This window comes from Pteropus alecto, unplaced genomic scaffold (assembly GCF_000325575.1).
Source record: "Pteropus alecto unplaced genomic scaffold, ASM32557v1 scaffold155, whole genome shotgun sequence".
NCBI classification, from domain to species: Eukaryota; Metazoa; Chordata; class Mammalia; order Chiroptera; family Pteropodidae; genus Pteropus; species Pteropus alecto.
In genome coordinates this window covers 455,239-470,020 of record NW_006438113.1, presented here as the reverse complement: position 1 = coordinate 470,020, position 14,782 = coordinate 455,239, and the positions used below count along the sequence as shown (strand labels likewise).

Below are 14,782 nucleotides of genomic sequence, written 5' to 3'. Positions count from 1 at the left end.
TTCCCTCTCTCTCTCTGCTGCTTTCCCTCTTCTCTCTCTCCTTCCCTCTTTCTCTGTCTCTCTGTTAAGACCAAACTCCCCATTCCTCAGGGATGAAACCAAGGCCTACCTAAAAGAGGAAAATCTGCATAGTAGTTAGTGATTTAGGTCTCAGAACTAGAGTCTTAGTAATTTGGCTTCAGGCCCAGCAATAGCCTTGTGAATGATAAAATTTTGTTCCTTTCTAGTTCTAGAAGATTTTCTGAGAATTAGAGTTCAGAAAACTTTCTCATTTATGTAAGATTGTGTCACATCGAAGGCCTACTGCTGGCCCTGCAGTTCCCGCAGCACCCAGGAGGTGGGGCGTTCTGCCAGCCGAAGGAAAGCCAGCCTAGACGCCCTCTACCGGTGCTTGGTCCCTCTTGCACCCATTCGAGCCAATCTGACTGTGGCTTGGGGTTGAGTTTTAGGCCAACTAGCCAGTGGGCCTAACTGTCCTCAGAAGGAGGGAGGGTTATGCTTCCTGATTTGCTAGTAGGCAAATTCAAGCCCTGTGGCTTTCCTTCCTGCAAGACAAATAAGGGGGAATTTTTAATTCTAAGGGGAAAAAATTCTTTTCAAATAACAAATTATTGTAGTGGTAAATTGAAATTCCTAAACTATCAGCAGTTGAGGCCTTGCACTCACAAGTGGGAAAACGATGGAAGAGTTAACCCTGAGAATGCTGGGGAAACAGGAAAACATTAACTGGTTTCTACTAAATGTTAAGCCTTGTGCTAGGCATTTGGTAAATGTATCTGTTCATCTTCATACAACTCTTTGATATAGGTGTGATTCTTCCATTTTACAGAGGCAGAAACTGAGACAAGTGGTGCTAGAGCCTGTGCTCTGTTCACTGCCCCCAGTGAGACACAGCCTTTGGGGCCATAATGGAGGGTCAGTGGGAGCAGAGCAGGCTTGGGGTGGGACCTTCGGTAACGATGTCCCACATGCCAGGCTAACTCAGGGTACAGATAGCCCAGATGGTGGCCTTGTATCTAGCCCCATGTCTGGGCAAGGAGGTGGCCATAGCCCCAAGGCCAGCTTCTGTCAGAGGAGAGTCACTTGAAGAAACTAGTGATCCCCTTCCCAAGGCCATACTCAAGAAGGGGAATGGGAAGGCTGGCTGACATTACTTCAGCCTCAGAACTGGGTTCCCAGGCCCAGGTTCCTAGGGCCCTGCAGGGACCAGCCATTGCAGGCCTTTCCCTGGGGAAGAGCCAGCACCCTAGAGACAGCTGGACTGGGTTCAGGGCTCCTCTGTGCCTCTCACTAGCTGTTTCAATAGGACACTATCCCTGGCAGAGCCTCAGTTTTAGGAAAGATGGCAGTTGATGCATTCTTGAGCTGCTGTGATGATTCAACATGGCAAAGCCCAAGAAGGGCATTGCAGGAGATCTAGTGCAGGGAAGAAAGATGGGTCTTCCCATCTATCTTTCTTCTGCACCCATTTGAGCTAACCTGACTGTGGCTTGGGTTGAGTTTTAGAGGGAGCCCCCAACTAGCCAGTTAGCAGAATGAGCTCTTTTCAAGGCCCAAGGTCTTTTGCTGTATTCATCTCTTAATGAGATGCTGCCCATGGCAAGTGACACCAGCCCCATCCACACACTGGTTAGACACATGAGTGGGGTGGGGGGTGGTGAAGTGGGGTTGATGAATAGCTGAGGTAGAGAGATCTGAGGTATGGCATAGAAGAAAAGGAGGCATTCCCCTCCCTGCTCTATAGAGAGTGGCATCAGCCAGCTGTGTATACATGAGCCTCAAAGGTTTACATGGAGTGGCTCTGCCTGCTCACTGAGGGCTGGTTCTTGTGACTGGTACCTCTTTATACTCCAGGGAACTTAAGATGTCCCTCACCCTGAATGGAAAGTGGGTCAAAGGCAAGGCCAAGCCCCGTGTAGTCATGACTGCCATCCTGTTCTCTTTCACCCCAGTCCTCCTCTGAGGCAGAAGAGCTGCTTGCAGACAGCCCTGTCCTCCTAGATTTGCCCAGTCTCCGGGGGCCAGGAACTCACCTGCCTCATGGAGCTCTGCTCCCAGGGCACCCAGCACTGGCCCTCTGAAATGGGCATAGGCCAAAGGCTCTACTTGTTTCTTGTCCCTCCTCCGGGGAACTTCCAGTCCTTTCTGCTGCTTCTTCCCTTTCCTGCTCAACATGACCTGCAGTTTCCCCAGGTCCAGGCTGACGTTGGTTGCCACAAGTCCTTGGAAGTTCCCAAAGAGGCTGTGGAAAAGCTCTTGGTGCTGCTCTAGGCCACGCTGGGTCGTGGAAAGCGCTCCGTGGAGATCCTCCAGGGAGCTGTTGAGGGCAGTGGCCCAGGAAGCCTCACAGCACTGCTCCAGCCGCTTTATGTCGGAGCCTATGCGCTGGAGCTGCTGTGCCAGCCCCATTGTGTCGTGGCTGGACTCCAGACGCTCGGGGCCCTGCCGGCCACCTCCTGCAGCCTGCTCCAGAGCTGTCACTCTGGCGGCCAGCGCGGCCCAGCCCAGCGCCTGCTCGCGCAGCCCGTTGGCCGCATCCTGGAGGCTGGTGCGGATCTGTTCATAGCGCAGGGGTAGCGGTCCTGGTGCCTCCTCGGACATCTCCTCCATCACCTCCTCCCCGAAGAGGGCAGCCAGCACGGCCTCGTGCCGCAGCGCATCCTCCAGCAGCGCCGCGAAGGAGCTGTGCAGCTGGCGGATCTCACCGCGGAGCTCACCCTCGGCGGTCCTCAGCGCACTGGCTTCGCCGCCCAGCGCCTGAACCTGGCTCCGGAGCCGCGCCCGGTCGGCCCGCGCCCGCTCGTCGTCCGCCTGGTGTGCTTCCACCGCCAGCGACAAGGTGGCCACTGTGCTGCTCAAGGCCTGCAGGGAGGAGCCATCCCGCTGGTGCCGCTCATCCAGGTTTACTTGAGCCTCTTCCAGGGCGCGTGTGGTGTCCCTCTGGCCCTCCCGGATGACGTCCAGGTCGAAATAGAGCTTCTGGCAGTTGCAGTCCTTGACGTACTTGATGAGGTCTGCGTGGCTGCCCTGCAGGTGCTGGAGGGTGAGGTTAAGCTCCAGGAGCTGCCTCTCAACCTCCTCCTTGTTCTCCTCCATGATCAGTGATTTCTCCATCAAGATCACACGCAGCTCGCGCAGTGCCGTGTGATTCACTTGCAGCTCCTCCACTTGCCGCTCCACTTTGCTGATCTGATCAAAGGTCTCATCGGATTCAGAATACAGCTCCCTGATCTCATCCACGTGCCTCGCTAGGGTTGCTCTCATGTCTGCCAGGGTGTTCTGTAACTCCTCTTCCTTGCGGCTGGTGACCAGATGCAGTGCGGAGAGGTTCCTCTGCAGCTGGCCCAGCCTGGCCTGCAGGCTCTCTGGCTCCGGCCTTGCTGCAGCCCCTACTGCTGCCACCACCAGGCTGCCATTGGACCCCAGGTGCTCCTGAGCCTTAAGGAGCCTCTTCAGCTTGGTGTCCACATCGGCCTGAACCTCAGAGAGGGAGTGGCTCAGGGAAAGTTGCTGGGCGTGCAGGCGGTCCTCCACGTCTTGCTGCAGCTGACCCACTCTCTGGACATTCTCCTGGATCTTGGTGTCAAATTTGGCACCAAGTTCCTGGAAGTCAGCCCTGGGCACAGCACTCCCCTGAACCATCTTGATGGCCTGTCGATTGGTCTCCACATCAACAGATAGGTTTCTTATGGCCTGGGAGAGGCTGTGCAGACTTTGGTTAAAGCTCTTCCAAATGGGGCTGAAATGCAGCACTTGCTCCAAGGATCTGACAGGAGACTCTGCAACAGATGTACATTTTGACACAAGCCCTGACAGAGCAGATACCCTCCCCAGGTTGGGACTAGAGAGGGGGGTCCTCTGAGGTTTGGGCCTTCCTGACTCCCCTCCCACTCATCCTCCTGGGCGTGATCAGGTTCTACCTCAGCCCATGGAGCCTGACACTCACCAAGCTCTGTCTGATTTGCCTCAGTCATTGCAGCTGTGAGGTTGCTTTCCAGGGCCTTCCACAGGCCTGGAAGGCTGTCTGCCATGTGGTGAATGTCATTCTGGAGATCTCTCAGTGGGTGTTCCTGCTGTACCAGAATGTTACTGGTCTCTGTAACTGGGTGGCCTGAAGATACATAAGAAATAGTGTTGAGGGCTAACTCCCCAGGCCTGGGCAAATCATAAGGTTCAGAGAAGATTTCAGAGTTCAGAGCAAAGAAGTGTATGCTGATGGCCTCTGAGCTGGAGCTTAGAAGCCTTTAGTCCCAGAAGGGCAAATACATGGTAAGTTCTTACCCTGCCACCCACACCCATAGCAGATATGATTCATCAATCATGGCACATTTTCCTCCTCAGCAACATAGATGTGGCCTCTCAACATCATTTTAGACAGCCCTTGTCAATAGATAGGAGTTTATCACATAATAAAAGTCATTCACCATCTCATCATTGGCCCTGCCTTGAAATGGGATCTGTGGTAGTTCTCCTATGCTGACTCAAGAACAGAGACAGCATGACTTCCTGACCCTGGTTGTGGGGCAGGGGTGTTGGAAGGCTTCTTCCAGGTCATGGGAGCTTGTGTAGCTCAGGGGGCAAGGAAGGTGCCAGATGAATTGTCCTTCCTAGAAAATGAGGTCAAGGAAAAGGGTGTGTGTGCTTTACCAGCAGACAGGTCACAGAGGGCCCTGTGAACCTAGCCTGCTTGGTTATGGGGCAGGGCGATGCCCTCAGAGGGGCCTCTGCTGATTCCGGGGGCAAAGTTTTCCAAAATTGGCACCACCCAATCAGAGGATAGGGTTTAGGTACATGGGTTCTTTCTGCCTGTCTCCCCTCCTGCATCATCCAGGAAAGCAACATACCAGATTCAAAGCTAACTGGCTCATCCCAAGTCTCCTGGAGGCCATCAGCTAGATCTGCAGGCTCAGGGATCCCAGTGGGATCTGCAGAGAAGAGGCATCAGATGTTTACCCCAAGAAATCAAAGGAGCTGCACAACCTCTGGGGTCACAGGTTGAGGGGGGAGGGGACCACAGTGCGACCTACCATGGTACTGGCAGTTGGAGCCAGCAAAGCCCGGGCAGCACCTCCAGGCCACGGAGGCCAGCACCTTCTGCTTGACCTGGTACACTGGCTTGTGGGCCATACGGTACCTGGGGGAAGAGGGCTAGCTCAGTGACTCCGGGGTGAACCAAGGTGGGAACCGGACCAATGGCCTACCCTGCCCTGCCCCCACTCACATGACTTTGATTTTCTGGCAGTCCGGAGCCCCCTGAGGACATGGCTGCTGCGAGTGGACGAGGAATTTCTCTGTTTTGCAAGCGGCTACGAAGGTGACCAGCCTGGACTTCTGGTAGGGGCACCAGTTACTGGAAAAATCGAGCCAGAAGAGAGGGCTGCTGAGCCATGCCAAGGCTCCCATCCCACAACCCTTCCTAGAGGTTAACAGGGGGTGCCAGTGCAGAGTACCCCACCCCCACTTCCCTGCCCCACCCAATGCCAGGGATTCTGGAATCCATTAACCTGAGAAGGTAGTGTTCTGCATTATTCATTTCTCAGCTCCAGAGCAGGAGCACCATAAAACCTGCCTGCAAAGGCACCTGTTCCGTCAATTTCCAGAAAGCCTCCTCAGGGACAGCACAGGGAGGCCGAGGAGACCCCCAAAAGTCATAGCAAAACTAACCACAGAGGCAGGAAGGGCTCTCGCTGTTTCTCCTGGTGCCAGGGAGGCAGCACGGTGCCACTGGGCCTAGAGAGACCTGGGTTTAAATCTTTCATATTTTCTGGTTGTGTGACCTTGAGTGAGGCACTTAGGGAGTTTCCATTCTCCATCTATCCAAAGGAGATTGCAATACCCTCCTCTAAGTGGGTGGATGAGTATTCAGTGCCTGGCTCCTTAAAAGTGCTCAGGGAACCCTGAATCACTGCCCCAGCAGCCTCCCCAATTACCACTCACTTCTTTTTTCACCGGAGACCTAGCTGCAGGAAGAGCACCGCTCCCTGGTCATGCCCCATTATGGCCATTATGGAAATGGACTTTCAAATAGTTGTAGGGGTAAGTAGCTAGGTCATACACTCCCTTCTCTGAGAAAGGTCACCAACGCTGAGGTCCTACAGGGTGATTTGGGGATCACGCTCAGCATTCGGAATACCAGGAGGGAGCTTCTCCTTCTGCATGCTTTGTAGGTCCAGGAGTGTGGAGATGCTCACTGCTGATAGAGCCCAAGCTCACTGATCCAGTGGCAGACTTGACAGGCTTAGAAGAAGGCCCTTCCCCAGCAGTCAGCTCCCAGAGCAGAGCTCTCCAGAGCTGCTAGTGGCAATGATCCCATAGCTCAGTTTAGCTCAACACCTCATGGGTACCAGGTGCTGAGCCCAAGCTCAACAGCATTCAGTGCTGATATAGAAGTGCAGACCTTCCCTTCAGTGTCCCAAGGGAGAGCAGGCAATCTTAGATGGTGTGACAGGTGTTAGGACCTGAGGAGACTTTCAGGAGGAGGTGATAATTGGGCTGCCTGAAGCAGCAAGAGCTATAACAGAAGTGTGTGACCCTTCAGAGGTGCAGAGGGTGGGGGCTGCGGAGGAGAGAATGCAGAGGTAAGAAGGTAGACTACGGAGGCCTTGAGTGCCAGCTAAGGCACTAAACTGTGTCTTGAAGGCATGGGAAGTTTAAGCAGGGAAGTGACATGAACGAGCCACCCTCACTCATTAATTGGTTCAACAAGGACAGAATGGGACAAGACATAGGTGGTTTTGTTAGGAATCTAGGTCAGAGACACAGACAGCTTGCACTGAATGATGGTGGAGGTTATGGAGAGACATGGCCACATTTGTGAGAAGTTAGGAAGCAATGTTCAGGGAGTGGCTATTGGGCCTGAGCTTTTATTCTCTGGAGCTGATCTCTGATCTGGGGCTATCAGGCACACTCACATAGGGATGCTGCCAGGGAGGGATGAGAAGAATTGAGGTGGACTGAGTGATTATATCTATTTTGAGTGCAGAGACTCCCCACCCCCCCAACCAGCACACACACAAATACACACACACACACACACACACACACACACTCACACACACACATACACACACATGCCCCAGCCTGCTTTTCCACTCAGCTTCAAGAAGCTTGGCAGCCAGGCTTTATACTCTTGACAGCAAACTGCAAAAGCTTGTCAGGGAAATGACCCTGCTCAAGAGAAAGACCTAAAGACACTGACATCATGGGTCCCACCAATGAAATAGCCCAGCAAAGCAACCTATAACAAAACAGATCAGAAAGCACCATCCGGATACCCAGCTTCCGATCAGCTTCTCAGTCTCTCTACTCTTAAGAAGACATTCAAGGATGATCCTTGAGGAAAATCTCTATTATAAAAGAAGGAAGTCAAAACAAGCAAATGGAAAAAACTCAACTTGCTAAAATCCAAGACTATGCAGGAAGAAGAGAACTTCTCGCAAGTTTGCATTAATAGTACCAGACGAGACTTTTTGAGCCACGCTTCTCTTGCTCAGGCCTGTTTCCACATCTGGAAGTGTACTTTCCCTTCTAATAAAACTTTTCTACTGTAAAAAAAAAAAAAAAAAAGTCCTTGGAGACAAAGGGTCCTAGATGACAAGAGAACCTAGTGCATCCAAGAAATAAGAACAGGAAGTTATATAAAAAGAGAACAAAAAGAACCCTTGGGAATTAAAAACATAACAGTAGAAATGCAAAAGAAATATAATAAAAACGTTAGAGGGTAATGTTAAAGAAATTTCCCTGAAAGAAGAGCAAACTGAGAGATGAAAAATAGGAGAGAAAAGATCAGAAAAATAAAGGACCCGTGCTAGAAATCCAACATACAAACAACAGGAGTTCCAGAGAGAGAGAAAAGAAAGAGACCAGAAGGACAGAATCATCAATGAAAAAGAACCAAATGTTTCAGAGGTTAAGGACTTGGATTTTCAGAGTCAAAAGGCCCACTAATTACCCACATTACTATGAAAATAAAACATCATTATGACATTTTAGAATTCTGGGAATCAAAGTGAGTCTACACTTTCCAGAGAGAAAAACCAAGACACACACACACATACACATACACATCAGCAATTAGAATAGCCTTGATCTTCTCAACAGCAATACTAAAAACTAGAATACAACAGGGAATTACCTTCAAATTACTGAAGGAAAATGATTTCCAATTTAGAATCCAATACCCAGCCTAACCATCAGTCAAGGTAAGGAGAGCAGAATAAAGACACTTTCAGCATGCCAGGTTTCAAAACATTTTCCTCCCCAGAATCTCTCATCAGGGAGCTACTAGAATAGTGGTTCTCAATCTTACCACTAAATCTTCACATCAAAACCACCACGTGGTACTTTAAAAATAAGAATACCCCCCTCCCCCGCCAAAAAAAGAGCCCAGGCAAGTTAAATGAGATTTTGTTTCTGGGTTTGAGGCCTGGGCATCAGCATTTTAAAGACCTCTGGGTCATTCTAAAACACTGCCAGAGACTGAGCATCATTGTGCCAGAGGTGCTCCATCAAAACAAGAGATAGCACCAAGAAGGAGGAAAGCATGGCATCAGGAAACAGGAGTTCCAGCAGGGAGTGCCCAGGGAGATGGTGCATGGAGAGCCCAGGACAATGATGGGCAGTGGGCAAGGGGCCCAGTCCAGACTAGAGCACAGCTGCAGCTCTGAGAGAGGAGGTGTTTCTAAGGATAAAGGTGGTCAAACACCTGACACAGATGAAAGGTGAGCTCAGATGTGTGCAACTGACTGAGATTTAGAATATGACAAAGGCACAGAAAACTAAGCAAAAGAAAAAAAGATAATTGTTTCCTCCAGGGAAAACCAAAAGTGCACGGGGTGGGAGGATTCATAGTTTTTTCAAGTCTCAACTCCAAGTAGTATATGTAGTCATATGAATGTAAATACTCAAAATGACCATGGGAGAATGATAGATGGGAAGCGCGTGTGCCCGTGTGTGCACATGGATGTGTGCTCATGCACATATGTGAATGCGTGTTGGGGTGGAGGTATGGCAGTGGAATAAGAGCTGAATCATAGATAATGCTGCTTACCAAGAAGTAGCCATATGAGCATATCATTAGGGATCCAGAGGTAAATGCCAAAACAATCACCTGAAGTGATGGAAGTCATTGCTTTGGGGGACTAGAAGGAGCCGGGGCTTTTGATTGTCTCAACAAACCTTATAGGTTGGACTCTACCCAGAAGTTCAGCAAAATTTTTCTAGAAAGGGACAGATAGTATATATTTTACACAAGACCAACTATATCATCTGTAGGATCCAGTGCAAAATGAAATGAGAGTCAATAATAGAGATTCAACTAAGTGTGGGGCTCTTCTGAGTGCTAAGTGCTATGTAGACTGCTTAGGTTGCATGCCCACGAAGCTGGCCCTGATTTTAAGCAGAGAATTTTTATTCAACACTGAAACAGTGGACTGTGGGAGTGCTGGGCCCAGGTCTCAGCCTGCACAGACTGTTTCAAGGACCAGAAACTTCAGCCCCACCCATCCCCACACTGGGCCCTGTGGAAATTCCTGGAATATGGGCCCAGCCCTGGAGTAAGTGTTTCTCTGAACCAGTAATTCTCAACTGGGGAGAGGAGACTTTCCCCCAGGTGTATTTGGCAACTTCTGAAGACATTTATGGTTCTCACAACAAGAAGGGTGGGGTTGCTACTGGCATCTGGTGGGATGCTGCTCAACACCCTACAATACACACAGCACAGTCCTGCACCCCCACAACAAAGAATCAGTCAATCCCAAATGTCAATAGGTCTGAGGTTGAGAAACAGCTGCTTGAAATAAAGTTTACTCCTTGCATACCCTCGGAACTGCTCCAAAGGGTCCAGAGGCTTGGGTCCTGGGCATGCTGATGCTGGTCCAGCCTGCCAGGGACTGACTGGGACTTTCCACCTCGAGCTCCTGGAACTGGGAACAGTGCTGTCCACCCTTCCTGCCCAGGAACTTTCTCTTCTGACCTGCCCAAATATCAGGCTCCAGCAGCCTCTGTTCTCTCTGCCCACGCTCCCCCTCCCTTGGCAGCCCTGTCCCCTTGGCACAGTACAGGCTGCTGGCCCAGAAGCCCTGGGAACATTCCTGACCTTTGCTTTGGTTTCCTCCAGCTCTTGGCAGCTTCTTGCTGGCCCTCTGAGCCGGCACCCCCAAGCCCAGCTTGCTGAGGTGCCCCATTGTTCTCACTGCCTCCTGGTCTCAGGCCCGCACCCTCCTTGTACCCTCATCTCACAGTGTTTTATTGAGAGACAGGCGCCAGCCTAGAAATGAGTGTGGGGTTCCTCCAACCACTTTTGGGCCTGCCCTGGACCTCCAACATGGCCCGAACCTGATGCCCAGCCCCAGGCAGGAGAGAGGTGGCTAAATCCCTTGTAGCTTCTAATGGAAGCTGGGAGACCTGGGCTCTCCTCCCCTCTCTGTCCCTGGACTCAGGGTGACCTTCAGCATTGCACCCCACCACATACACACACTTCCCACAGTCCTGGAAAGGGAGAAGATTCCCACTACTGGCCTCTCCCTGGGGGCAGAGGGAGGGGCTATGGGGAAGGCAGAGAGTTTCTAGCAGGGAAAAGGCTGTTAGCTAGAGCCTTCTGAATTATGAATGTGCTGCTGCCACTGCCCCCTGGGACACATAAGTGCCTCATAATCGGCCAGTAAAACCCACCTCTAGCTGCCCTTGAAGTCTTCTTGGGGAGGAGGGCACGTTCTCAGCATCCTTGTTCTCTGAGGCCCTGAATGCGACCTAGAATGCGATCACTCCAGGGGTGAATTTTGCAGAGCTTTGAGCCAGAAAGGGGCCTTGGCAGAGGAGCCTGCGGCCTACTCGACATCCAGCCCAGAGCCAGGGTTCTCTGAGTGTGACTCTGGGGGTCTTCCATTTGGGATTGACTGATTCTTTGTTGTGGGGGTGCAGGACTGTGCTGTGTGTATTGTAGGGTGTTGAGCAGCATCCCACCAGATGCCAGTAGCACCTCCACCCTTCTTGTTGTGAGAATCACAACAAGTGGGGGTCTTCCCTCATTGTGCCTAGGGTCCTGTGCCTCAGAGAGCAAGAACCAGTGCAAGAGGTACAGCTGCGTGCCTCGGCTCCACCAGGCTCCTGTGTGACTCCCAGCAATACGTGCGATACATGTGACTCCTCTGAGCCTCAGCTGCGAAAATCACAAATGTGCCTTGAATGTGGGTAAGGGGAAGATGATGCTGGGGGCCGGGGCCAGCTGGGATGCTGAGAGCAGCATCTCCTACACTCCCACTCATCTTGGGGGAGACAGGACGGAGGACACCTAGGATTGGCAGCCCAGCAAAGGTGGGCCCAGGCTCTGACCTGTCACTTAGTAACTGTGTGGCTCTGGGTAGTGCCCCTCACACAAGCCTCACAACGTGCAAAGTGGAGAGAATAGTGGTGACCTCAGCACTGTCACAACAATATGCACATGAGGCATCTTGCCTGGGGCTCAGTTCAGTCCCCTCCACAGGCTCAGTCCTGTGTTTCCTGCGCCCGAGGAGCCCACATCTTGCTGCTCTCACCACACTCACCAAAGCCAGGGAGCACAAAAGAGCCTCCTCTTCCAGAGTCCAATACCCAAGTAGCTAGCTTGCTCACTGGGCCCTGCTGGGCAGAGTCCCCGGGGACCTAGGAAGCTCTCAACTACATCCCTCCTCCACCTCAGAATCTGGCATCAGGCACCAAGTTATTCCGTTTAAACTTCTCCTTACAGAGGGTCTTATCTGAGTCTGTGTCCAGGGCCTGCCCTGGCCCCTGGCCACAGAAATAGGTATGAGAGGCAAATGCAGAGCAGGAAGTCTGGTTTTGGTAGCCAGGGGTGGTGAGTCCACCAGGCTTGTGGCTGATAGTGTTGGCACCTCTGCTTGAGTAGGAGTGCCTGTTCCACCTCCCCTTCCCCTGTTGCAGGAGGAAGGCTGGAGCAGTGTTTCCGCCTGTCTCTTCACAGGAGCACGGGAAGCCATCAGCCCAAGGAAGCCGGAGCAGCATTTCCTTCCTTTCTCACCAGCCCCTCTGGAGGCCTTGACAACCTGGGCTTGGCCAGAGGGGACCAAAGCTTCCTGATTGTGGGAAGGAGACCCAGCGGGCCTGCTGGGACCCCCTGGATACCCCTGGGACTAGGGCTTGGGACACCTCTCTGGATATTGCTGGGCCAAGGTATCCTTGTGCACACACCCACACACACTCTGCACACACCGGGGGCCACTCAGATAATGGCTGAGTGACCCCTGCAGGGCAGCCCATAAGTGAGGAGAAAAAGAAGTGTCTCCTATTTCCTTCCCATTCACCCGGGTCCCCCATCCTCCTTTTCATCAACGGGGTCAGGAGGCCTAGAGACAGGAGCATGGAGCTAATGATTTGGGGAGAGGAGGGTTGGTGCTTAGTTCAGAGCGGGGTGGGTAGGTTCCCCACCAAAAATCACCTGTGCCTCCCAGCCCTGAGTAGAATTGGGGGCAGGCAGGAATGGGATATCTCTAGGTCTACCTTGGGGCCACTCCTCCCCACACAGCCATCCCCTCCTTCTCTGGGGGGTCAGCGTGCACTCACTTACTGCCTCTCCATATTCAAATCTACTTCAAGGAAAGTGTCCAACAAATATATTCACCTTGAAATGTCAGAGCTGTGTAGAACTGTCCCAGGCAGATGCATTCTGTAAGTTTACGTGATGATCAATCTCAGACAGGGAGACTGGGTAGATGTGAGTTGGCCATTCTCCAAATCTATATGTATGTCCTCAATGAAGTGTGTGTGTGTGTGTGTGTGTGTGTGTGTGTGTGTGTGTGTGTGTGTTGGCAGTGGGTAAGGGAATAGGCACATTTGGGGGCCAGGGCTGCTTTTGAGTACTCCAGGGATCATGGCATGAGCTCTGGAGTCAGAATCTGGACCTGGCTCAAGCTCTTCTTAACTGTGTGGCCTTGGGCCAGCTGCTTAGCCTCTCTGAGCCTCAGGTTCCTCTGTAACTGAGGCTATTGGGAGGATTAACTGAGATAACACTTGGCAAGGTGCCTGGCCCAGTAAATGGCACCTGCTGCTCTGACTGTGGGGTACTGTGAGGAGGGACCTGCAGGCCCAGCAACTTATCAGCAGGAGGATCCTGGCCCTGGACAAACAAAAGGCCTAAAAATAGTGTCCTGGTCCAGTGGCAAGGCCATTCCGCCCACTCCCAGAGGGGAGCTGAAGCAGAGCTTGCTGGATGTCACATCTTTTTATTTGGGAGGGGGAACAGGGCACCCTCTCTGATCACTGCTCACTCTCAGACTCAGGCTAAGGACCTACACCAGTCGTCCTGGGCATGCGGATCAAAATCCAGTCCCCAGAAGTATCTGTCCTCTACGGCTTATGGGCCAGCCTCACCTTGGCTCGGCTTTCAAGACTGACTTAGTTCAAAAAATATGAACTTCTGTCAGGCCAGCTGGAAATTTCCGGAACCACAGACCCCTCGACACCCCATGCTGAATGGTTGATGACAAGAAGTGTTCCTGCCCTACCCAACCCCCAGGCCCATTCTCTGCTACAAGTCAAACAGGGAATTTCCTGTGGTCCTATGGCTGAGCCCTAGGGTGCCCAGCCCTGGCTGGCTGGAGGTAATCTCTTGAAGGGAAGCCTGGCACCTAGCACCTCATTCAGCTTCACAGCTGCCCAGCGAATAGATAATATTAGCCCATTCACAGATGGGTAACTGATGTCCAGAAAGCCCCTGATCTGGCTGACCTGGGACTCAGATCCATCACCATGACCCCACCCCAAGGCCCAGGCCCCTTCTTACCGACTGAATGGGTCCCTGCCGATGTCCTCAACCTCTGCCCTCCAGACCCCAGGCAGCCCGGGGCTGTGTGGATCAGAGAACCTGTTACTGGGGGCCTGGGCCTGGGCCCACAGCAGCCCCCAGCCCAGGGTTCCCCCGAGGCTGAGCAGCAGTGTCAGGATCATCTTGGCAGTGGGCACACTCAGCCTCTGCCAGTGATTCCAGAAACTGCTTCAAGTTAAGTCTGAAAGGAAAAGAAAACACAGGGACAACAAAGAGAGGAAATGGCCTGGGCCGGCCCACCCGCGTCTAGTCCAGCCCCCTCACACACACACACCCCCAACCCCCACCTCAGGCCCCCACAGAGGCAGCCCACAACCCAGTTGGTTCCTGTGCCCTGGAAAGACTTGGGTCAGGGACCCTGGTGGTGTGGGAAACTCAGGGAGGTGGCCCCAGTGAACATGTATGCATGGGAGTCAGGAGATGAGCACAAGGGTTGAGGTGGGGTTGCAGGAAGTGGTTGGTCAGTCTCAGGGAAACTGGTACCCATCCATGCTGGTGGCCAGGAAGTGGGGGACATTTCATGCCTACTCAGCACCTGTCATAGCTGCGCTGTGGGAGCCAGCAGGTGGGTGGAGGCTCAGAGGGAGAAGGGAGCTGTCTAAGGGCCACATAATGTGTAGCCAAAGGCTAGGGCGTGGGGAAGCCTTTGCGGGCTCTACCTTGGATTCTCCACCTGGCCTTACTGCACCCCTGGATGTGGGCTTCACAGTAAGTGGCTGGGCAGCCCAGGCCAGTCTGGGAGGTTGGCCACTCCTGCCTGACAGGCCTGCGTGGCCCTGACCCCTACCCTACCTGGGACACTGGTAATGAAAGTGCCTTCCCTCTCTGCCCTAGATGTCACAGACACAACAGCCCCAGACATAAGAGTCCCTAGCCAGGGCTGTCCCTGCGGGTGGACAGGGCAGTGAATTAATGAGGGGCAGTGATGGATAAGGATGTGTCCAGACTCTGCTGCCAGCCCCT

General features: G+C 52.6%; 1 protein-coding gene across 1 annotated transcript in view; it reads right to left on the bottom strand.

The window, feature by feature from the left end:
- Positions 1-13,941, bottom strand: part of MMRN2 (multimerin 2) — an 18,473-nt gene extending 4,532 nt beyond the window's left edge. Inside the window, exons 1-6 of the mRNA XM_006915441.2 lie at positions 13,778-13,941; positions 5,222-5,350; positions 5,028-5,134; positions 4,845-4,925; positions 3,947-4,111; positions 2,034-3,779 (exon numbers count right to left, since the gene is read on the bottom strand). Of these exons, the coding sequence (XP_006915503.1) occupies positions 2,034-3,779; positions 3,947-4,111; positions 4,845-4,925; positions 5,028-5,134; positions 5,222-5,350; positions 13,778-13,941 (2,392 nt within the window). The remainder of the gene's footprint in view (positions 1-2,033; positions 3,780-3,946; positions 4,112-4,844; positions 4,926-5,027; positions 5,135-5,221; positions 5,351-13,777) is intronic.
- Between the last annotated feature and the right edge of the window lie 841 nt (positions 13,942-14,782).